We start from the raw sequence: 24,460 nt of genomic DNA, 5'->3' as shown, positions 1-24,460 counted from the left end.
CCTTCTCCAGGGGATCTTCCCGATCCAGGAATCGAACCAATGTCTTCTGCATTGCAGGCAGATTCTTTACCGACTGAACTAGGAGGGAAGCTCTGGATCCACACAAAAGAACCTGGGTGGAGACCCGCAACGTCATACTTACGAAGTTCCGGTTTTAGAGAGCGGGATTTTCAAACCTAAATGTTGCCTGTAGAATTCGGCAGGGTGACGGTTTAGATATAACCAAGATCAGAGATTCATAAAGTGCCTGTAGTAGCCAACGGATCACCCTATACAAATTTCATTAAGATAACCTGGAGCTCCAAGAATTGGGGGTCAGATTATTTCAGCCGACGTTCAGTTAGGCTGCTGGGGACCTTTGTAAGCGGAACCATTGGTAGAAAGTAGTGCTTTGGTAAATACGTGTTATCCTAAACACTGATTGAACGGCTCGTATTCACAGCAGTACGCAGCTCTGATGGTGAAAACATGAGATGGCTCTGAAAAGAGCCTTTGGGTTTTATAGTTACTACAAATATATCTACTTGGAGCTGGTGTACTTGGTGACAGCCTTGGTGCCCTCGGATACGGCGTGCTTGGCCAGCTCCCCGGGCAACAGCAGGCGAACTGCGGTCTGGATCTCCCTGGATGTGATGGTTGAACGCTTGTTGTAATGGGCCAGGCGCGATGCCTCGCCAGCGATGCGCTCGAAAATATCATTCACGAACGAATTCATGATTCCCATGGCCTTGGACGAGATGCCCGTGTCGGGGTGGACCTGCTTCAGCACCTTGTACACGTACACGGAGTAGCTCTCCTTGCGGCTGCGCTTGCGCTTCTTGCCATCCTTCTTCTGAGCCTTGGTAACCGCCTTTTTAGAGCCCTTCTTAGGGGCCGGTGCGGACTTTGCTGGTTCTGGCATTAGGGCTTCACTGTCTTATGAGAGAAAATAAAATGGCGGCGGCGCCAACATATTTGTAGGCAACGTTATGCAAATGAAGGCCTACTTTCACAATTGCTCATTGGTTCACTTGCATGCAAATAAATAATTCCAGATCTACTTTCTCATACCTGTGACAGTTTTCCAGCAATCAGGCCAATTTTTAAAAATCTAGTTAACCTTTTAAAAATAAATTCTGTTTCGTTTATAACAATTCAGCCTAGTTTGTTTTAAAAACTAGAAGTCACTCTCGGCAGTGCTTTGAAATTACCAAAGAAGCAAAGCTCGAGGCACAGTTCTGTCTCCTATTTGCTAGGCTTGTTTATACCTCCTTGAAAGCAGTATCATTACATCTGAATCTAGATTTTAGACCAGGGAGAGGAAACGAACTGTGGTCATCCAGACAATTCCAAGTACAATGTTTCCTGTTGTACACAAGATGCAGAAATAGAGTGTGAAAATAAAGAGTAGGGGGAAAAAGTACATCACTTGAAGGGAGATAAGGAATTTCGTAGCCCATATGGATATGATCCTTCGAACTGGAAAGGATTAAATCACATCTAGCCACAAAGGAAGGTCAGAAATAGGTTCTTCAGTCTAACCAGTGAAAAGATTAAACACACACAGAAATGGAAGAACCCGTTGTTTAACGCCTATATTTTAAAGTTTTTATTACCATCATCATCATCTTCGACTGAAACTAGTTCTTAGCTAATTCTTCCAATAGCCTCTATCTTTTCTGCAGAGAGGTGTGCTCCCTGAATTTGCCTTTTTCCCCTAACATTCCCCAGGCTCCTTGACCTTCCGCAGACAACCCCTAACCCTTAAAGTTTTAAATTTGTGACCTAGGTTCGTAGCGCCCCCTAGTGCCCTATGAAGGCAAACACAAACACCTTCAAGCGGGAAGCCTCTTCACCACCCACTTTCCTAGATATAATGTGAACAGGTTGATTGTGATTTATTTATTCAACAATTATTTATTTAGCATCTATCACGTTAGGAACATTCTACTAGGAATTTATAATGTCCAAATATAAGATTATAACAAATAGTATCAAATCGAAGAGGAAAAGAGACACTATATAGTTTGGGCTTCCAAAGAAACAACAGCCTTAGATTCCCTCTTTCCCTCAGACAATGATTTGCAGATACTGAAATTATCAGATACTATAACATAACAATTTACTGAAAGTTTAAAGAAATAAAAATCTATTAATGCAATGAGGGAACAAGGGACAATCAAAATCAACCTAATTTTAAAAATTAAAAAAACATAGAAACTCTAGAAATCAAAAAGACCTATATTCCATAAAGATAAAATTAAAATCTACTGATAAGATGAAACATTCGGGACCTCATATGTTCATGATTAAGGTAACAGCTGACAGAATTAGCAGGAGAAGTTCAAATTTAGAGCTGTTTGTCAAGTTTTCATTATATTAAGCTTAAAAATTCTCTTAGCTAGCAAACAAACAAACAAAAAATATGTATGCTTATAGAAAATTTGGGCAACACAGTCAACGAACTTGATCTATCTGTGTGTGATTCCTGTATTTCACACATAGACAATGTCCAACTTTTAAAGCACACATTTAATAATCTCAAAAATTCAACACTGGCTTCAGAAAATGTCACAGTGGATACAAAAGAATCAGTTTCATATATATGACACTTTTTAATCATAATCTAATTAAAGAGCAATAGAAAAGACTTTTTTTAGGATAATGAAAATAAACGATGTATGATTGGAAACTAAAAGCACACTTCTAAATACAATGAATTAGAATATTATATGGGAAACTATGAAATATTATAAGATAAATAGAAATGGAAATAATACACATGAACATTGTTGGATGTATCTAAAGGTGTACTAAAAGGGACATAGTGTTAGTGTTAGTTGCTCAGTCGTACCCGACTCTTTGCAACCCCCTGGACCACAGCCTATCAGGTTCCTGTGTCCATGAGATTTTCCAGGCAAAGATACTGGAGTGGGTTGCCATACATAATATTAAAAGCATACTTTAAGGAACAAAAATCACTAAAGATATACAAAATAGGTGTTCAACAAGAACAACAAAAAGCTAGAAAAAGAACAAGAAAGTAAATCAAAATTAAGTTGAAAGAATTGGTCTTAAAATTCTTAGAATGTGTTGTACTGTGGTGAATTATGCTCTGTTTCAATTCCACATAGGCCATTGCTAATGTATAGAAAGGCCATATATTTTCACATGGTGCATATATTTACCAACCCTACTGAGTTCTTATTTGATTTCATTGTGTGTTTATACGTTCTCATGGATTTTCACGTTGACATATTATTTTAAGTATGTCAACCTTAAAATTTAAAAAAAAATTTTTTTTAATGGAGATAATCCATAGACAACAACCTTGTTCTTTGAAAAGTCTTACAACAAGAGACAAACATCTTTAAAAATTAATGAGGTAAAAAATATTGTGTGTGTGAAAAAATTATACAAATAGAAAAAAAAGACAGTTGCTACCAAAAGAGAGATATTAAGCTTAACAGAAAACAATAATTTTCAAGAAAAACTTAAGTAATGGGCTGAATAAACAAGTTATGATTATGGAAATAGGACAGGCAGTTAAAAAAAATTTCTTGTACTCTTCAGTCTAAATGATACCACACTTGGCTGGGTTTTACAGGTACTAGTGAAATTTAAGTAATTGATAATCCCTATTTTGCAGATGTTTCAATAGAAAAATAGCTATCTTTTTTTTTTTTTGGCAAATTGTTTACCCTTATCTAAATTGGACAGGAACAACACAGAATGAAATAGAGAAAGAGATGAGAAAAAATTACAGTCTCATTCTATGAAATTCCTTTTCTTTTTTTTAAAGCTATATTTAGGAAGCAAGCAAATGGAAACCAAGAGATAACATTATTTAAAAAACAATAGTATATTGAAGTGAAGTGAAGTGAAGTGAGGTCACTTAGTCGTGCCCGACTCTTTGCGACCCATGGACAGTAGCCTGCACTAGGCTGCTCCGTCCATGGGATTTTTCTAGGCAAGAGTACTGGAGTGGGTTGCCATTTCCTTCTCCAAATAGTATAGTATGTTTGGTTTATTATAAGAATGGAAGAAAAGTTTAAAATTCAAAATCTGCCACGTAATAAATTAATAGAGAAAAGCTGTTATCATTTGCATAGATACTAGGAAAGTATTTGTTAGATATCACATGCCTTCATTATCAATATTTTCAACGAACTAGAAGGATAAGGAGTAGCGACTCACTTCATAAGAAGTAGCTACAGTGAGCACAATATTTAATAGTGTAATTTTAGAAGGATTCCAAAATGGTAAAAAGACAAAAGCTTTGTGGTACTACTCTTATGCAACATAACACCGAGGGCCTGGCTAATATCATAAGTACAAGAAACAAGAAGGATAAGTATTCAACAAGAAAAGACATTATCCTTATTGTTTGAAAATAATATGTCATTGTAAAAATTAACAAGATTCTATAAACAATTAGATCTTCCTGAGCATAAGAGGGCTGCTGAATATATGAGTACCACATAAAAATTCATGGCCTTTCTGGATTTGAAATAGAAAATTCAGACATTATTTACAAGAGTATAATACATTCTAAGGATTCTAAATCCAAGAAAAAATGTTCCAGATCTGTATATATAAAACCGTGAAATCCTGAAATAAAAAACAAGATTCACTCAAATTGAGAGACAGATATACATTAGACTTCCTTCCTCAGTGATCAATGCAAAGAAATAGAAGAAAACAATAGAATGGGAAAGACTAGAGATCTCTTCAAGAAAATTAGAGATACCAAGGGATCATTTCATGTAAAGATGGGCACAATAAAGGTCAGAAATGGTATGGACCTAACAGAAGCAGAAGATATTAAGAAGAAGTGGCAAGAATACACAGAACTATACAAAAAAGATCTTCATGACCCAGATAACCACGATGGTGTGATTACTCACCTAGAGCCAGACATCCTGGAATTTGAAGTCAAGTGGGCCTTAGAAAGCATCACTACGAACAAAGCTAGTGAAGGTGATGGAACTCCAGTGGAGATATTTCAAATCTTAAAAGATGATGCTGTGGAAGTGCTGCACTCAGCCAGCAAATTTGGAAAATTCGGCAGTGGCCACAGGAATGGAAAAGGTCAGTAATACTAATCCCAAAGAAAGACAATGCTAAGCTATGTTCAAACAACCACAGAATTGCACTCATCTCACACACTAGTAAAGTAGTGCTCAAAATTCTCCAAGCCAGGCTTCAGCAATATGTGAACTGTGAACTTCCAGATGTTCAAGCTGGATTTAGAAAAGGCAGAGAAACCAGAGATCAAATTGCTAACATCCTCTGGATCATCAAAAAACCAACAGAGTTCCAGAAAAACATCTACTTCTGCTTTATTAACTATGCCAAAGCCTTTGACTGTGTGGATCATATCAAACTGGAAAATTCTTAAAGAGATGGAAATGCCAGACCACCTGACCTGCTTCCTGAGAAATCTGTATGCAAGTCAAGAAGCAACAGTTAGAACTGTACATGGAACAACAGACTGGTTCCAAATATTGAAAGGAGCATGTCAAGGCTGTATATTGTTACCCTGCTTATTTAACTTATATGCAGTGTACATCATGAGAAATGGTGGATGGGATGAAGCACAAAATGGAATCAAGATTGCTGGAAGACATATCAACAACCTCAGATATGCAGATAACACAACCCTTATGGCAGAAAGTGAAGAGGACCACCCTCATGGCATCTGGTCCCATCACTTCATGGCAAATAAATGGGGAAACAATGGAAACAGTGACAGACTTTAATTTTGGGAGCTCCAAAATAGTTGCAGATGGTGACTGCAGCCATGAAATTAAAAGACGCTTGCTCCTTGGAAGAAAAGTTATGACCAACCTAGACAGCATGTTAAAAAGCAGAGACATTACTTTGCCAACAAAGGTCCATCTGTCTAGTCAAAGCTTTGGTTTTTCCAGGAGTCGTGTATGGATGTGAGAGTTGGACTATGAAGAAAGCTGAGCGACTAAGAACTGATGCTTTTGAACTGTGGTGTTGGAGAAGACTCTTGAGAGTCCCTTGGACTGCAAGGAGATCCAACCAGTCCATCCTAAAGGAGATCAGTCCTGAATATTCATTGGAAGGACTGATGCTGAAGCTGAAACGCCAATACTTTGGCCACCTGATGGGAAGAACTGACTCATTGGCAAAGACCCTGATGCTGGGAATTATTGAAGGCAGGAGGAGAAGAGATTGTCAGAGGATGAGATGGTTGGATGGTATCACTGGCTCAATGGACATGAGTTTGAGCAAGGTCTGTGATTTGGTGATGGACAGGGAGGCCTGGTATGCTGCAGTCCATGGGGTCACAAAGAGTTGGACACAAGTGAGTGACTGAACTGAACTGATGCACTAGACTATGTTTAATTTTTTTATGACTCAATATGGTAAAATGTTCTTAAACTCCAAAATAACCTAAAAATTCAATGTTATGTGACAAAACTTCACTATGGTATAGCACTGTAAAATTAACATTAAGTAGCAAAAATAGGATGATTCTCCAAAACAAAAACAGAGTGAAATGGAAGAAAAACAATGGATTTTTATTTAGGACAGGCAACCTAAGGCTAGCTAGGGTTATCCTAGGCCTTGAGCTGTCAGAAACTACATTAATCATTTGTTTTAGTCTTTGTAGGCCAAGTCAAAAAGAAAGCTCAAGAGTAGCTGGGTTCAGTGTAAGTCGATGAAGCTGTGTGTCTCTTTGACCCTATGGACTGTAGCCTGCCAGGCTTCTCTCTCCATGGGATTTTCCAGGCAAGAATACTGGAATGAGTTGCCATTTCCTTCTCTAGGTAGCCTGGTTCGTTCGTTCTAAAGTGACAATGTCTCATGCAATGGTTTAGAACGTGGTGATACAGAGGCTATGACTCCCGGCTTCCACTGCAGTTGGTGCCAGTTTAATCCCTGGTGGGGATGGGTTTCCATTTCCTTCTCCAGGCAGATTGGTTAGTTTGTTCTAAAGAGAGAGTGTCTCTATGCAATGGTTTAGAGCAAGGACTCTGGATCTAAACTTCTTAGGTCAGAATGCCTTTTGCCATTTATTAATAAGATGATATTGGACACATTATTTTAAGCTCTGAGCAACTCAATCAGTTCAGTTCAGTTGCTCGGTTGTGTCCGACTCTTTGCGGCCCCATGGACTACAGCGTGTGAAGCCTCCCTGTCCGTCACCAACCTCCGGAGCTTATTTAAACTCATGTCCATTGAGTTGGTGATGCTATCCAACCATCTCATCCTCTGTCATCCCCTTCTCCTCCTGCCCTCAATCTTTCCCAGCATCAGTGTCTTTTCAAATGAGTCAACTCTTCACATCAGGTGGCCAAAGTATTGGCGTTTCAGCTTCAGCATCAGTCCTTCCAATGAATATTCAGGACTGATCTCCTTTAGGATGGACTGGTTGGATCTCCTTGCAGTCCAAGGGACTCTCAAGAGTCTTCTCCAACACCACAGTTCAAAAGCATCAGTTCTTAGTCGCTCAGCTTTCTTCATAGTCCAACTCTCACATCCATACACGACTCCTGGAAAAACCAAAGCTTTGACTAGACAGATGGACCTTTGTTGGCAAAGTAATGTCTCTGCTTTTTAACATGCTGTCTAGGTTGGTCATAACTTTTCTTCCAAGGAGCAAGCGTCTTTTAATTTCATGGCTGCAGTCACCATCTGCAACTATTTTGGAGCTCCCAAAAATAAGGTCTGTCATTGTTTCCACTATTTCCCCATCTATATGCCATGAAGTGATGGGACCAGATGTCATGATCTTGGTTTTCTGAATGTTAAGCTTTAAGCCAACTTTCCTCTTTCACTTTCATCGAGTGAAACAACTCTCCTCTTTCACTTTCATCAAGAGGCTCTTTAGTTCTTCTTAGCCTTATGCCGTAAGTGTGGTGTCATCTGCATTTCTGAGGTTATTGATATTTCTGCTGGCAATCAATACATATGGCTAAAATAGCGATAATATTAGTTCACAGGTGTGTTAAGAAGATTAAAGGTGTTAACATCTGGAAAGCACTAGGAAATGTGTACACCAAAAAAACCAAAAGCAATTAAAAAAAAGTAAATAAAGTAACTGGAGATGGTTGGGTGTTACCTGCACCCAAGGTTGCACTGCGTTTTGCCGGCCCCACTCTCTTTTACCTCTCTTTTCCCTGGGCCCTCTCCTCCATAAAACCAACAAAAACAGTAACATTATTAAAATTACATAAAGTATTAGAACCTTTAGTAGAACGGTTTCTTCGTTCTAGTTATATGGTATATTAGAACGTTTTCGTCGACCTAAAAATTCATTTTTAATTCTGATTGAAGGGTTAATAGCGTAGCAGAGATGTGCCTGCAAACGGGTCTCTCTGCTCAGGCTGAGCGTCCTTGCATATGAGGCGTTCTACCAAAGAGTCTGGATACAGCCTTGAGTTTAATGGTCCCTTGCAAACGAGGGAGCATTCCCTTCTTGAGATAAGAGGGAGATGAGGGCTTTGTGCAGACTCTGCAGTAGACAGAGATTTCACTCCCCTTTGCTGTACGATAACATGTATGCACCTGCACTGTACTGAAAAGGCTTAATCTTACAGTCTGGAATTCTGCCTAAGGAGGGCTTTATAATAATAAACGGCAATTAGTTTGCCCAGTTCTGTTCCTCTGGCCAGAGTGGTGTCCTGTCTGTCTCTTGTGTGTCTTGTATGTTCTGTGTCATTTCACTCGTAGTAACCAACACTGATTTTAGAAGAAATTAAAATACATTCGTGAGCCTCTAAAAACACTGTGGGCTGTATGCTCCATGTCTACTCTAGCCTAATGGATGTAGGTCCTTCATGCATCTGAAGATGAAACTTAAAATACATAGTTATTCAAGTAGGAAATAATAATAATCCACACATACATACACATACACCCACTTAATCCTCAAGGTGCCCTAGAAATATGAGAGCGAATAAACGGGTGGCGCAAGGAAAGTGTTTTGGGGGACTAGTTATGAGGGAAAGTGCCTCTTCAGAACAGGTTTTGAGAGGAGGAAAAAAAAAATTTAACAGAGGGTGATGTCTTGTTTCTCGGTCTTCAAACAACTCGGTTCTCCGCTTCAATAAGTGAATGCCCCCTTAAACTGTTAGGGTCTTTCGTTTCCACTGGCAGATGCGAGAGAGGCTGGGGGTCGGCTGCGCCTGCGCACCAGTAGCGGGTGGTCACGAGAATCCTCGCGGGGCGAGAGTGGTGGGCGGAAGCCTATAACTTACTGGCGACTTCCTAGGGGAGCCGAAGGTGATGTACGCATAACGTGGGGCTCCAGGAAAAACAGCGGAGCGTGAAGTGGGTTGGGAAGACCCAGGGAGATGGTGTGGCTGGCCGTGGCTATGGGAGGTGGGGCAGACAGAGGTGAGGAATGGAAGGCCCACGCTATTTTGTATGGCCACACCGGAAGCGGGTGCTAATTTTCAGGACTTGACACTTAGTTGAAACTCAAGGTGATTTTCCAGTTTTGTGTGACTGGGAGAAGGCAATGGCACCCCACTCCAGTACTCTTGCCTGGAGAATCCCATGGATGGAGGAGCCTGGTGGGCTGCAGTCCTTGGGGTCGCGAAGAGTCGGACACGACTGAGCGACTTCCCTTTTCACTTTTCACTTTCATGCATTGGAGAAGGAAATGGCAGCGCACTCCAGTGTTCTTGCCTGGAGAATCCCAGGGACGGGGGAGCCTGGTGGGCTGCCGTCTATGGGGTCGCACAGAGTCGGACGCGACTGAAGCGACTTAGCAGCAGCAGCAGTATCATCCCGGGTTGCGCAGTGGTAAAGAATTCACCTGCAATGCAGGTAGACCCCGGTTAGATCCCTGCGTTGGGATCCCAGGAGAAACTGGATGGCTGCTGTTGGGTTGCAGAGTCCGACACAACTGAGGGGGGTTTCCACTTTTTTTCTTTTTCCCTTCAAGTGTGATCCCCGGATGCGTTAGCATCACTTTGATAATTTAGAAATGCAAATTATTGGCCCCTAATCCAGGTCTAGTCAATCTAGTGAAACTGAGGTGGGGCCTAGCAATCTGTTAAAAGTCCTTCAAGTAGCCCACACTTAACTCTGAGAGTGCTTCAAAGTAATGTCTTCCTGTTAATTCAGGTGTTGAAGGTGACTTACCATTTGTCAGCTTAGATAAACTAAGTTGTTTACCTTCGAGATTGTTACCAAAGCCAAAACAGTTCTTAGGCCTTACCCACTCAAAACTTAATGGCAGAAAATAAACTGAAAAATGAATAAATTGTTTGTATAGAAAAGGGATATCTAAGAAGAAGGATTTGAATTAATAAAAGGTGAATTCCAGTTATCCACAGGTTTTATTAAATGTGGAATCTCACAGATGTTTTGCCATTCTCTCCTTTTGACTCCCCCCACCTAAGTGAGTAAATAATAAATTTCTAGTAATTAGGCCTAAGATAGAAATAAATTCTATCTTCATGATTTAAATAAAATGAGAAAGCTAAAACACCTTGTTTAGGCTTTTCCACCCAGGTAATGATCTCCTTCCCCTTTGCAGGTACATCAATGTGCAATAAATCAGGATGGGTAGGATTTTATTGGGATATACACACTAATCAATTATTTCAGGCAGATCAGACATCATACTTCATAACTTCTATGGCCAGATTTTCATTTTCAGTTACTGTTTGCATTCATTTCTTTTCCATACTCTTATCTCACCCCTGATTGAAGAAACAAAAATAGTTTATATGTTAGGTGCCATTTTACCATCAGTATTAATATTTGCTATACAAAAAAGAGGGTTCTGTTTACATATGCTTCTATAATGTGCTATGAGGAATCTCTACTCCAATGTTACCTATACTTTATTAGCATTAATAGATAATAGTCATTATTAGCATTAATAGATAATGACTCAAAACATAGGGCTTTCCAGGTGGCTCTGCAGTAAACAATCTGCCTGTCAATGCAGGAGAAGCAGGAGATAAGTGTTCGATCCCTGGGTTGGGAAGATCTTCTGGAGGAGAAAATGGCAACCCACTCCATTATTCTTGCTGGAAGTGTTTGGAGAGCAGTTGGTATAAGTCAACTGCTTATAGTTGGGGAAGACAGCTGAAGTTGCTCATCTGAATAAACTACAAAAAATAGTATTCCATGAGACATAATTTCTGGATTCATAGTTGATTTAAACATGCAAAAGTATGTGACAGAACAGACATAAGAAGCAAATAGTTGTAGAACTCAAGTTATAGTCAGTGGTAGATGAAGTGAAGGGAAAGTCGCTCAGTTGTGTCCACCTCTTTGAGACCCCATTCTCTAGGCCAGAATACTGCAGTTGGTAGCCTTTCCCTTCTCCAGGGGATCCTTCCCAACACAGGGATTGAACCCAGGTCTCTGGAATTGTGGGTGGATTCTTTACCAACTGAGCCACAAGGGAAGCCCAAGTATACAGGAGTGGGTAGCCTATCCCTTTCTCCGGGGGATCTTCCTGACCCAGGAATTGAACTGGTGTTTCCTGCATTGCAGGTGGTCTTTACCAACTGAGTTATCAATTCAAAATTGTAAAAATGTAATTTTTCTTGTGACTATGTGCAGAATTAGCCTTATTTGAAGAGATATGGCCTTTTGCCTTTGCTGAAATGTGATCTGTAGGCTTTTGGAATGTATTGCTTATGTCTGTGCTGGATAAAAGATAAGAATATCTTTGTGTACCACGAGGCCTTGAGCTACACTGGGTAGTCTAATAGAATACCCAGTGTGTTGGGTTCTTTGGGTCATGCTATATCTATACTAGATCCAGAGGGACTGGGTAAAGATCCAGTCTGGACACCAAGGCTTGACTGAGTTTCCCTAGTTAGCAATACATATTGTGTTTCACACATCATTGCAGGAAGGTATTGTTAACAGTTGGTGACTCCGCTGGAAGAGTACTATTGAAAGCTCTCAGTTTGGAACGCCCTTAGACTCTGATCCATGTGTCTCTTCACTATATATATATATATATATAATGAACCCTAATTATATACGTAATATATTATATATAATATATATAATATTATATATATAATGAACCCTAGTCTTGTTTATAATAACTTTCAGTGAGTTCTGTGAGTCATTCTAATAAATTATATCATCTGAGGGTAGTTTTGGTGAGAACTCTGAACCTTGCAGTTGGTGTCAGATGGACCATCCCTTAGCTTTGCCACTATATTACAGTGGTATTAATATTACTTACCACTAAAAAATTGGGATAGTCTTTTTTTGCCTTAATTTAATGAGTTTGGTAGTTCTCATGTGAATCTAAGTCTATTCACCTGCACATTTCCAAAGAGTGATAAACACTTGTTCAGGCTTTGGTAAAACATACAGGGAGATGAAAGCAGTTAACTGTAAGCATTCTTGACAGTCTTACAAAACTAAGAACTCCTTTAAGTCAAGGACCACCTTATTTCTCTTTGTATCTCCAGTACCCATGTCAATGACTAGCCTAGAGACATTCAATGACTATCTCTTAAATAAGTTGATGTATAAATAACTTTTACAATTTACTAGGATATTTTGACATACATCAAAATCTCCTTATAAACCTTCAGAACTTAATTCTTCTTTAGTTTCTTCTTTTACCGAGCTTCTGCTAACCCTTAGTTTGTTACCTTACATTTTTTAAACATTGTATTTTCTTTCAGTCAGTCATCAGTCTTCACTCCTGTATTTTAAATAAATTTTTAACTTCTTAAACTTCTTATCAATTTTAAATTTCATTAATTTTTTTAGTGTTATTTTTTTCTCTTTTCAAATGCCAAAGTATTTCCTGGGATTATAATTTTTTATTATATTTATTTTCTTTAATTTCTTTTGTTTCAAAAAGATCAAACCTATCATCCATTCCAAAACAATCGTGCATCAGAGGTTTGCTTTACTGGTTGCAGTTGAGGATGTCTCAGCTGAATTAATTCAATTCATTCAATATTTTTTTAAAGTATAGACTACTATCTGAGATAATGTTTTATTTAACATAAAAGGCTACTATTTTGTCCTTTACGACTTCAGAAAAAGGAACTGTCAGCATATCGTGGGAGTTTTATTGACTTTGTAGAAAATGGTCTATTATAGTCTATGTTGCTGGAATTCCTAAAAATCTACCAAGTGGAAAGGTATTAAGTTTGGGTGATTTTAGAGTTTATTTCTTTGGAAGGAATGATGCTAAAGCTGAAACTCCAGTACTTTGGCCACCTCATGCAAAGAGTTGACTCATTGGAAAAGACTGATGCTGGGAGGGATTGGGGGCAGGAGGAGAAGGGGACGACAGAGGATGAGATGGCTGGATGGCATCACTGACTCGATGGACGTGAGTCTGAGTGAACTCTGGGAGTTGGTGATGGACAGGGAGGCCTGGCGTGCTGCGATTCATGGGGTCACAAAGAGTCAGACACGACTGAGCGACTGAACTGAACTGACCTGAACTGAGAGCTTATTTCTATGTAATCTTTAAAGCACAGATACTTTTACATTCAAGATTTAAAGCATAAAAAGAATCATGTGGTGGTTTTAAAATACATACACAAATTCTTTTAATATCCTTACCTCAAAAGATGGATCCTAATTCCCCTTCTAAATAAATGCCAAATTTAAGTGACTTGCTTCTATTGAATAGAAAGTAGCAGAAGTGTCAGTGTGTCAAAATTAGGTCACAGAGGCATTCTTGCTGTTCTGTCTCTGATTTCTCTTTCTATGGGATAACAGCTACTGTGCTTTGAAGCAGTCTCTTCCATCCTCTGGAGGAACTGAGTTCTTGCCAGCAGACACTTGTCTGGGGAATCCTCCAGCTACAGTCAAGCTTTCAGTTGACTGCAGCGTTCGCTTACTTCTTGACTTCAAACTCCCCAGAGACCCTGAGTCATAACTACCTGATTAAGTCATTTAAGTGAAGGACAGGAAAGCCTAGCATGCTGCAGTCCATGGGGTAGCAAAAAGTAGGACACAACTGAGAGAATGAACAACAACAAAGTCATTTCTGGATTCCTGATCTCAGAAGTTGAATGAGATAATAAATATTCATTGACTTAGGCTGCTCAGTTTGGAGATAATTTATTATACAGCAGTAAGTAATAAAAGAGAACCCCCACAATGAAGTTTATGAAGCTACCATAACTTTAAGGACAAAATCTGATGAAGGCAAACCCAAAAGAGAAAAATCATAGAATGATTTCATGTATGAATAGTAGAGGATTTTAAATATCCATGTAAAATATTAAAATTTATCCAGGCACTATTTAAGATAAAGATATAACATGACCAAATAAGGGACTTCCCTGGTGGTCCAGTGGTTAAGAGTCTGCTTGCCACTGTGGGCAAGGCGGGTTGCATCCCTGGTCCAGGAAGATCCCACATGCCGAGATACAACTAAGCCCATGTGCCGCGACTACTGAAGCTCGTGAGCCTAGACCCTATACTCTGCAACAACAGAAGCCACTGCGATGAGAAGCCAACCTGCCACAATGAAGAATGGCCTCCACTTGCTGCAACTAGAGAAAGCCTTTGAGCAGCAATAAAGACCCAGCACAGCCAAAAGAAAAAAAGAAAAGAAATGACCAAATAAGATTTGGCCTAGAACTAGAAATATGGATTAACATTAGAATATCTATGTGTCCTTCATTGCAACAGCTTTAAGGAGAAAAAGCACATTATTTCATCAGATGCCAAAAATCCATAAATCACTCCTAATAACTCAGAATTAAAAGGAAATTACATCAATACGATAAAGACTACTCACACACACATGCACATGTATTATTATAAATCACACACTACCAAAGTTAGTTCCGTGAAAAGGAGGAAGAAATGGTGACATCTGTTAGCATGTCTAATATGGGATAGTTTGTGATTTTAGCTAACACAATAATTTGATAAAAGATAAAGAGAAATTGTTATTGGAAAGGATATCAAACTTTTTTTTCTGTGCTAATGATAGTATTATATGAAATGAAAGTCAAGATAATCCATTAGATATTAACATTAACAGAAGTTAGTAATTAGCAAGATACAAAATGCATGTAAATAATCACTCCCCTCCACCCCATGTTAGAATTTCAAACAGTGCTTTTTGATCTGATGCCATATGTCCACCCAGAAAATCAGCATTAAATTTGTAAGAATGTATAGGGTTTAGTTCAGTGTCACACAGTAACCCTTTTTTGTTATATCATTTCACTACATTTTATGAGTAATCCATCAATTCTAAAAAATTACGGCCCTGATCATTTAAATCTCACATCTGCATCATTTTCTGTTTGTCCTGCCACTATGGTTAGATGCATGCCACACAATTTTATTACCCATTCCAGATCTCCTAAACTCATTTTTACATCCCTCTCTCTGCATTTTGGATAATTCCTTGAGATCTGGCTTGCTATTCATGAAAATTCTTCAATTGGGTCTAATTTACTATTAAGCTCATCCAGTAAGCTTTTCATTCTATTCTCTATATAGAAAACAAATAGTTCTAGAAATATTTGTTTTCTTCAAAACCATGTGATCGTTTTTTGTATTCTCTTAATCCTTCACATAGTTCAGGTTTTGTTTGGAAATATATTAGTCACTTGAAGTTTGTATCTGTTAATGTGTGCTTTGGTTTCCATTGTCTGTTGTTCTTGGTCATGGCGTCTTTGGCTAATTTTGGTTGTGAAGCTGCTCTTTCATTTTCTTGGCTATGTATCTGTGGGATTTATTAAGGCCTAAAATGAAGCTTACCCTTTCAGAGAGGATTTGTATTTGCTTTTACCAGGTGCCCAAGGGGCACCAAAACAGTTTGGGATATTTCTAAATTAAATTCTCAGCCTAGGTGTTTTGAATCCCTATTTTATTCTATTCACGCTGAAACAAAAAAAGTGTGAAGCCTGGCTTGTATTCCAGATTCTCAGCAGTGGAGTTTACTTGCTCAGCACCAAGTTTCAGGACAGATTCTTTGCCCTCCATTATCCACTGTGAATGAATGTGTGTATTTATCTCTAGTTCCTTTTGGTCTGGTGTCTCAGCTTCACTGGGAAAGTTCTTATCATGCTCCCCACCATGGCCAGGCTTCACATAACACCCTAAAAAACAAAGCTCAGGTTTGGGTAAAAATCAGCAGAGGTGCTTGGGGTTTCACATGGGCCAAGCCCCTCGGACTGAGTGTTCCTTACTTTCATACTGGGTCTTCATTGCTTCATCCTCAGCCCATGCTCATCTACCTGGCAATTTTCTTGGTTACCTCTACTGATTCCTTTCCTCCCGGCCACTCCCTCCTAGCGTGCCCCTCCCCCGTCACCCCCCCCCCCCCCCCACCCCGCCTCGTCCCAGCCTCTTCAGATTTATCTTCTTGACAAAATGTTATTTCCCACAAGGGAAAGCGCTTATTTCTATCCTACCTAGTACACATTCTATCAGGAAGGGTTTTCCTTTCCTTTCTACTTCCTCCCTGCCCTTGATGCTTGGGGACACCCGGGAAAGCAGGAGTGCTCAAAATGGGGCCTGAGCGGAGTAGACAGACTCCTTTACCGATGGAGAGAATGATAACCGGACATCTGAGACCCAGAATACTTTAAAGCTGAATGCTGCCCCCAGAGGACTACAAATTAAATAGGACTTTCTGGGAAAGAAATTATAGCAGCTGACAGGATTTGAAGGCTTCGTTTTGCTTTTCTTTTCCGCCTTTAGGATAGAGCGTAGGCTCCTCCTCACCGCAGAAACTGCACCAATTCCAAAGCAAGGAAACCAGAAAAAAACATTTGTAACATTTTTGTGAAAATTCAGTCCCCACCCCCCGAAATATATGTATCTGTGGTTTAAAAATGAAAAAAAAAAAAAAAGAAAAATGCAAAGCTCTGAGCAGAATGAAGTTGATAAGAGCATGCTCTTTCGTATTCTGGGTAAGGGTTCATCGCCAAAGTCCGGCTCACCGTCAGGATCAACTTGAAGACCTAAGTACGGAAAAGAAAGCTGTACCTTAAAGGGCATTTTCAGGGCAAATTAATAAATGGTTTCGTGGTATCATGGTTCTATGTAACTACTTACCTGTAGTGGGCATGCAATGAGTAGTAGCACGTATTGTCTAGCTTGCCCATAGTAATTCTTACGCAGATGCAATAGAACCGTAAAGAATGCTAGTGAAGATTTAAATTTGGTAGAAATAGGAATATAGTATAGCCTTTGTAATGAAAGGATTACAACTCATTTGCTGAAAACATGCGTGGCTCTTAAAAGAGCCTTTGGGGTTAGGTGTAAAGACGCTTACTTGGCAAGTTTACTTGGAGCTGGTGTACTTGGTGACGGCCTTGGTGCCCTCGGACACGGCGTGTTTGGCCAACTCCCCGGGCAACAGCAGGCGTACGGCCGTCTGGATCTCCCTGGATGTGATAGTCGAGCGCTTGTTGTAATGCGCCAGACGCGACGCCTCACCCGCGATGCGCTCAAAGATGTCGTTGACAAATGAATTCATGATGCCCATGGCCTTGGACGAGATGCCGGTGTCCGGGTGGACCTGCTTCAGCACCTTGTACACGTACACAGAGTAGCTCTCCTTCCGGCTGCGCTTGCGCTTCTTGCCATCTTTCTTCTGCGCCTTGGTCACCGCCTTCTTCGAGCCTTTCTTTGGGGCAGGAGCTGACTTGGTGGGTTCAGGCATCTTAGCGATATAAATCGGAATAGTTACAGTAACAGCAGGGAAAATAGTTGCCTCGAGTGAGGCCACATTTATTTATAGACGCGGTATTCAAATGAGGTTCGTAAGATCTCGCTCAGGATTGGATTAATTTTATTGTGGCGTCATAAATACGAATGTAAATGAGTCTAACAGATCTACCTTTTCATTGGCTGCTTTGTTACTTTGCTTTGACCCAATCACAGGGCCTAGACTAGACTCACCCATAGCTAGTATAAATAGCCTCTTCAGAAACCTGTATTGTGTATTTCACAGCAAGCAGATGCAAGTAGTTGGGAACATGCTAGTTTTAGGTTTGTAACTAAAGGCAACTTCTCTGTTCCCTTGTGTAACGCTGATTCTGGCTCGGGCCCCGCACCTAGTGGCCATCTTAATGTCCTCGGGGCTGGTGGGCAAGCTCGATAAAAACATTATCCTGCGCCTCGGGGCAGGTAACTAATGGACAGCTAACTACCCATCGTAGCCACCACCATGCGGACTGGGTCACCCTGTAATAAAATTCACAACCCCTTTTCTTCGTCCCCTACCAGAAGCCCTGAATTATTACAAAATCCATGGTGGTTAAGATACTGAGGCTAATATACCTGCAAATGTCCAATATGTCCTCGTTAAAGAAAATGTGCAAGTAACCCATTCAATGACTAACCATCTCTTGTAAAACCCTATAGAACATAGCGCCTGTTAAATATGGAAAATTACTTTCCCCCCAAACTTGGGCTCTATTTTATCGTGCCATTTGAGGCAGTGTTGGGAACTTACGTCCATCCAGCCCACTGTTCTGTGAACCTTCTACATGCTCAACTAGGTTAGGCGCAAACCGATTACCTGTGCAATTCCAGGGTTCCCTAGAACTCCCACGTTTTACGAAACTCCGCTAAGACCCACCTCCCACCCCAGCGAGGCCCGCCCTCCACTTGCTGCCTCTTCCGCCCGACCACGCCCCCTTAAGTGCAACAGCTCTTTTCCCGAGATCTTTGGGTGGCTCTGAAAAGAGCCTTTGGGTTGTGTCGAGCTTCGAAGCCGGAGGCCAAAGGAACTTCCTATTTTTTCTTGGCCGCCGCCTTCTTTGGCTTGGCTGCCTTGGGCTTGGCGGTCTTTGGTTTAGCCGCCTTGGGCTTCACCGCTTTGGCCTTCGCTGGACTCTTGGGCGCCTTCTTCGGCTTGGCTGCTTTCGCTTTTTTCGGACTCTTTGCCTTTTTGGCTCCTGCAGCCGCAGCAGGCTTCTTCGCCTTCTTTGGGGTCTTCTTGGCGCTCTTCTTGGGGGTTGCCGCCCCAGTGGCCTTCTTCGGCTTCTTTGCTGCTCCTGCGGGCTTCTTGGGCTTGGCCGCGCCCGCCTTCTTGGCTTTGGGCTTGGCTTCTCCGGTGGCCGCTTTCTTGTTGAGCTTGAAAGAGCCGGAAGCCCCGGTGCCCTTGGTCTGCACTAGGGTGCCCTTGCTCACCAAGCTCTTGAGACCCAGCTTGATGCGGCTGTTGTTTTTTTCCACATCGTAGCCAGCGGCCGCCAGTGCCTTTTTGAGCGCAGCCAAAGACACGCCGCTGCGCTCCTTGGAGGCGGCGACAGCCTTGGTGATGAGCTCGGACACCGGGGGACCAGACGCCTTGCGCTTCGTGGCACCTGCGGCCTTGCGAGCCTTCTTTTTCACAGGCGTCTTTTCGGCGGGGGCCGGAGCAGCGGGCGCGGCGGGCGCAGTCTCGGACATGTTGAAGGCGGGCGTGGGTAGAGCAATTCGAGCCGGAAGCAGAGGTACTGGCCGGGACTCGGGCCGCGCCGCTGCGCCCGCCCGTTTATATAGGGCGGAGCTGCGCCGTGATTGGTGCGCTGTCCAGCCCGCCTCGCTGGCAGCCGCAGAGTGTCCTCTCGGATCCCGAGTTGTGTTTGTTACACCTCAAAAAATGCCAAAAATATCAAAATTCTGTGCATCGAATTGCCCGATTTTTCTCAGAAAGTGATCCCCGAAGCCTCAGGCTTCACGTAGGTCTCAAATTATGAGTAAAGCACAAAACCTTATGCCAAAAACCTGCAATATTTCCCGCCGTGCTCGTCAAATTTCGACTCAGAGAAACAAAACTTTCTATTTTCTTAGTAAATTATACACCGATCTGTAACTCTGGAGTTTTCTGACCTCTCAAATATGATTCTCCAAGTGCTTAGGTTCTTATGTGTCCAAAAACCATGTCACTGGCATTAAGATTTTTATTATAAATCTGCGCTTAAGTGAGGGAAGTAACACAGGCTCCTCGGAGAGTCCTGCCTATTGAGCCGAGGGCATTTGAGTTCATCAAACTGGTTTAGTTTAATGCTAAACAAATTATTGCACATGTGACGTTAAATTTTGGACCCCTGGGACATCAACCTATGCAGCCATGGTTTTATTTGTGTCTGCCGCGTCTGGATTTTTAAATAATTCCTTAGGATAATTCTCTTCCTTTCTGCTCCCAAGGGTTGGGGGCGGGGCTGTTGCTTCTCTTCCTCCGGACAACTGCTCCAGGACTTTAGATACCTTGAATTCAGGATATTTGTGAAGGAAAGGGAATCCAAAACATACTCAGGGTACACAGATGGAAAAGGATTAATTTTCAAATAACACACAGATGTCGTCCATAAAGTCACTGGAAGTGGCAGTGCACTTGGACGATATGTCTGCAGTCCTGCTGGATTATTTTGGCATGTGCTTCAGAATCAAATAGTAATATACTCTTAGGATTGAAATTCAGGCATTGATCATAAGGGGAACTAAATGGAAAGTATAGATTGTAACATATCTATTCCCATTACTAGAGAAACTCAGATCCTGTTGTCACTGTGTAACTGATGAGTGACTAGTCCACACACCAAATATGGCTTCAGTCATGAAGATTAAGGCCCTTCTGCTTCACAGCGCTCCATAAAAAAGAAAATAAGTTACATATAGAATTGAATGGTCTTGGAGGAGGGCATGCAACCCATTCTAGTATCCTTGCCTGGAGAATCTCATGGACAAAGAAGCCTGGCAGGCTACCGTCCATAGGGTTGCACAGAGTTGGACATGACTGAAGCGACTAATCATGTAAGCAGAATTGAATGACAAGTTCAGATTTCCAGCTCAGACACAGAGCTTTGAGGAATCATCCAAGGTAAGTCTTTGTCCTCTGAAGACATTCTTTGCAAGGTCTTCAAAAAAGTGGTTTTGTTTAGGTAGCACATGTTGGCAATCCCTAAAGCAGTACATGTTGGCAATGAAAAACTCAACTAAAGGAATTATTCCTGGAAAATGGTCTGCCTGGAATTGTCTTCAAAATCTGCGGGTCATGTACTTGAAAGACATGAAATTTTGTCCAGTGCTATAAGGGGATATGATACAATTCTGTGGGTGTGGCTGGTTGTAACATAGCACTAGACATCAAATTAATTTTTAGTTCCATTGCCCCCAATTTCCTCCACACACAACAGATTCTACCACTGTAATAAGAGGATACAGATATTTGATACATTAATGAAATATCTCAAAACAGTCTAGTTTAATTTTTAATGCTGAATCTGATATAAAAGACATATAAATTATCGATATTTTGAATGACTTACCGTATAAAAATTTTCAATGTAATTGGTGCATGGTAGTGAAAAATAAATTTATGATTTCTTATATATTAAAATGGAATGAATAAGGTTCTAAAATAGATCAATTGATGGTTACTACAGAAACTGATTCTATGGACATTTTATCTCAGAACAGTGGGGTTCTACTCATTTTCAATGACAAACAAAAACACTCCCCTAAATAGTTGAAATCAGCAAAACCGACTAAAATTAAAATTCTCTCAAATGCCTCACTTTATTATATGTATCCCTAACTAAATCAGACTTTGAGGCACTTAAATCCTTCATATTCTGTGATCTTTTAAGTCACCTGTACTCATATCCTGTGGTGCAGTTTGTTTTCTAAAAAACATAAAACTATTTGACAGAGTTAAGGAAGACATCAAGGATCTGCCACTATCACATCCAACGTTTATTTGAAATAAAAGTAACACCAAAATGTTCCATTTTCCAATTGATCTATCAGTTAAATCAGAATTACATAGGGTGTTGGTATAAGTGTGTGCGTGTGTGTGTGTTGTAAATGTGTTTTAAATATAGATTCCAGAGTCTTGCCCCAGATAATTCTGGATTCTCCTGAGAAGACTCCTGTTAAGAAGTTCATCCAGTATTCCAGCTTACAGCTATCTGACTTCAAAGCATTTGCTCTCAACACATGTGTTTTTCAGGCTACAGGTCTGAATAATCATTAAAGGTTGTGAAATCAAGTTATCAAGTTTGTAGCTCAAGGTCAAAATGTTTCCCTTTTAATGAGCTAGAATAGAATACAAAATATAAGAGCCCAGTGCATGTAGTTTCACTTGTCTACACAGCTGTTTTTTTTTTTTTTTTTTCCCCTGCACTTCAAGGCATGCAGGTTTTTATCTTCCTGACCAAGGATCAAACCATCACCCCTGCAGGGGAAGCACAGAGTCTTAACCACTGGACTACCAATGAAGTGCCATCTACACAGCTTTTTGACTGTGTGCTGGGTGCCCCCATGTAAAATGTATTTTCTACAGTACAAGTTCACATGGTTGGATTTGGAGAAGTCTTCCTGAAGCAATTTCTTAAAACTTTATAGCGATTAAATATTCTCAAGTGTACTAATCTCTGACGAACTAAAAAAAGTAACTTCCTATTATTGGCTTTTTAAAGTCTAAGAAACCCCGAGTCATAAAAAATGGGAGCACTCTACACATTTCCATTTTGAACAAGACAGTGTGCTAAGAGGAACTTTGTGATTTGTAGAAAAGCTGAAAGGAAAGGGAGGCTTATACTTGGTTCCTTTACTCCAAAATTCTGGGCTTTTCTACATCAGTAGTTTACCGTGATTGTATTATTGAAGACAGGGTTTGGGGAAGAAGTGGTTTTTTTGGATAAACAAATTTTCCCTTCTCCAGCTTCCTCATAGGAGTGTTGTTGTATGAGCACAACCAAGATAACTGTGTGAAGACCACCTGTAAATCACTGTCTGATGGAGAAGACTCCCCTTTGTGGACTCTTGCCTCTTGAGAAATCTGTATGCAGGTCAGGAAGCAACAGTTAGAACTGGACATGGAACAACAGACTTGTTCCAAATAGGAAAAGGAGTACGTAAAGGCTGTATATTGTCACCCTGCTTATTTAACTTCTATGCAGAGTACATCATGAGAAACGCTGGACTGGAAGAAACACAAGCTGGAATCAAGATTGCTGGGGGAAATATCAGGAACCTCAGATATGCAGATGACACCACCCTTATGGCAGAAAGTAAAGAGGAACTAAAAAGCCTCTCGATGAAAGTGCAAGGGGAGAGTGAAAAAGTTGGCTTAAAGCTCAACATTCAGAAAACGAAGATCATGGCATCTGGTCCCATCACTTCATGGGAATTAGATGGGGAAACAGTGGAAACAGTGTCAGACTTTTGGGGGGGGGCTCCAAAATCACCACAGATGGTGACTGCAGCCATGAAATTAAAAGATGCTTACTCCTTGGAAGAAAAGTTATGACTAACCTAGGTAGCATATTCAAAAGCAGAGACATTACTTTGCCAACTAAGGTCCGTCTAGTCAAGGCTATGGTTTCTCCTGTGGTCATGTATGGATGTGAGAGTTGGACTGTGAAGAAGGCTGAATGGCGAAGAATTGATGCTTTTGAACTGTGGTGTTGGAGAAGACTCTTGAGAGTCCCTTGGACTGCAAGGAGATCCAACCAGTCCATTCTGAAGGAGATCAGCCCTGGGATTTCTTTGGAAGGAATGATGCTAAAGCTGAAACTCTAGTACTTTGGCCACCTCATGCGAAGAGTTGACTCATTGGAAAAGACTCTGATGCTGGGAGGGATTAGGGGCAGGAGGAGAAGGGGACGACGGAGGATGAGATGGCTGGATGGCATCACTGACTCGATGGATGTGAGTCTGAGTGAACTCTGGGAGTTGGTGATGGACAGGGAGGCCTGGTGTGCTGCGATTCATGGGGTCGCAAAGAGTCGGACAGGACTGAGCGACTGAACTGAACTGAACTGAAGAGTCACATTATCTTGGCTTTTGCTACAGAGCTTTTCTGGAAAACTTTTCTTAAAGTGGGCTATATATTATAAATTGTTATTCTTTTTATTTAATTCAACAAAATACGGGGAGAGGGCATACCCAAGTTTGCGGCATTGTTTGGAACTGTAAAATATTGGAATTAATATTCACATAAAAATGTGAATAAATTAGGACACATATGCACAGTTGGGTAATATGCACCTACAAAAATGAATGACAATCTCTGTGAGCTATTAAGGAATGAATTCCAGGATAGATGGTTAAGTGAAAAGTCAAATGCAAGAGTATCCATAGTATGATTCCCTCTGTAAGGGAATGATGAAGGCACAAGAAAATACATTTTTTTGTTCGTTTGTACAAAAGATATACAGGAAGAAAAAACAAAAAATAAAAGAGAATTGTTATCTCTGGGAGTGGGGATTAGAAGGGAATGGGGAAAAGGGAGGAATGGGAGCAGAGTCATAGTGATGAAGAGGCAGTGACAGTTTGCTGAGTATGTCTTTTTGTATAACAGTGAGTCTTACAACAATAGTAATATTTCATATACCAGCAAAACAATCACATTATTAAAAGTAATAGGAATGGGGGAACTCAGAATGGAATATAAGCACTAACAAATGAACCAAAATGTATTAATAACACTAAAGGGATTTGGAAGGATTAAAATTAACTTAAGTAACTATAGAAAACAGAATCTTGATTGGATACTACAAGGATAAGACAAAAG

The 24,460-nt window shown here is 40.7% G+C and overlaps 2 protein-coding genes and 1 pseudogene across 3 annotated transcripts; all 3 read right to left on the bottom strand.

Moving 5' to 3' along the window:
• Positions 1-520: 520 nt before the first annotated feature.
• Positions 521-952, bottom strand: LOC128055188 (histone H2B type 1-C/E/F/G/I-like; annotated as a pseudogene).
• A 9,659-nt stretch (positions 953-10,611) lies between these two features.
• LOC128055204 (histone H2B type 1-M) lies at positions 10,612-17,630 on the bottom strand. Of its 2 annotated transcripts, XM_052647618.1 has the most exons (3): positions 17,222-17,630; positions 16,887-16,907; positions 10,612-10,670 (listed from the first exon to the last, which is right to left on the bottom strand). In XM_052647618.1, exon 1 carries the CDS (start codon positions 17,609-17,611, stop codon positions 17,231-17,233), a length of 381 nt encoding a protein of 126 aa, XP_052503578.1. In that variant the 5' UTR covers positions 17,612-17,630; the 3' UTR covers positions 10,612-10,670; positions 16,887-16,907; positions 17,222-17,230. The 2 variants fall into 2 exon arrangements, with proteins under 2 accessions (XP_052503578.1, XP_052503577.1); XM_052647617.1 differs by lacking the exon at positions 10,612-10,670 and having other exon boundaries at positions 16,470-16,907.
• Positions 17,631-18,687: 1,057 nt separating this feature from the next.
• Positions 18,688-19,365, bottom strand: H1-4 (H1.4 linker histone, cluster member). Its single transcript, XM_052647597.1, has one exon. It carries the CDS (start codon positions 19,345-19,347, stop codon positions 18,688-18,690), a length of 660 nt encoding a protein of 219 aa, XP_052503557.1. The 5' UTR covers positions 19,348-19,365.
• Between the last annotated feature and the right edge of the window lie 5,095 nt (positions 19,366-24,460).

The sequence above is a fragment of the Budorcas taxicolor genome, chromosome 11 (genome assembly GCF_023091745.1).
Source record: "Budorcas taxicolor isolate Tak-1 chromosome 11, Takin1.1, whole genome shotgun sequence".
NCBI lineage: Eukaryota > Metazoa > Chordata > Mammalia > Artiodactyla > Bovidae > Budorcas > Budorcas taxicolor.
This window is presented reverse-complemented; position numbering and strand designations above follow the sequence as displayed.

Excerpts from the sequence above, each read along its gene's own strand:
- LOC128055204 (XM_052647618.1), bottom strand. The coding sequence starts at position 17,611 with ATGCCTGAACCCACCAAGTCAGCTCCTGCCCCAAAGAAAGGCTCGAAG.
- H1-4 (XM_052647597.1), bottom strand. The coding sequence starts at position 19,347 with ATGTCCGAGACTGCGCCCGCCGCGCCCGCTGCTCCGGCCCCCGCCGAA.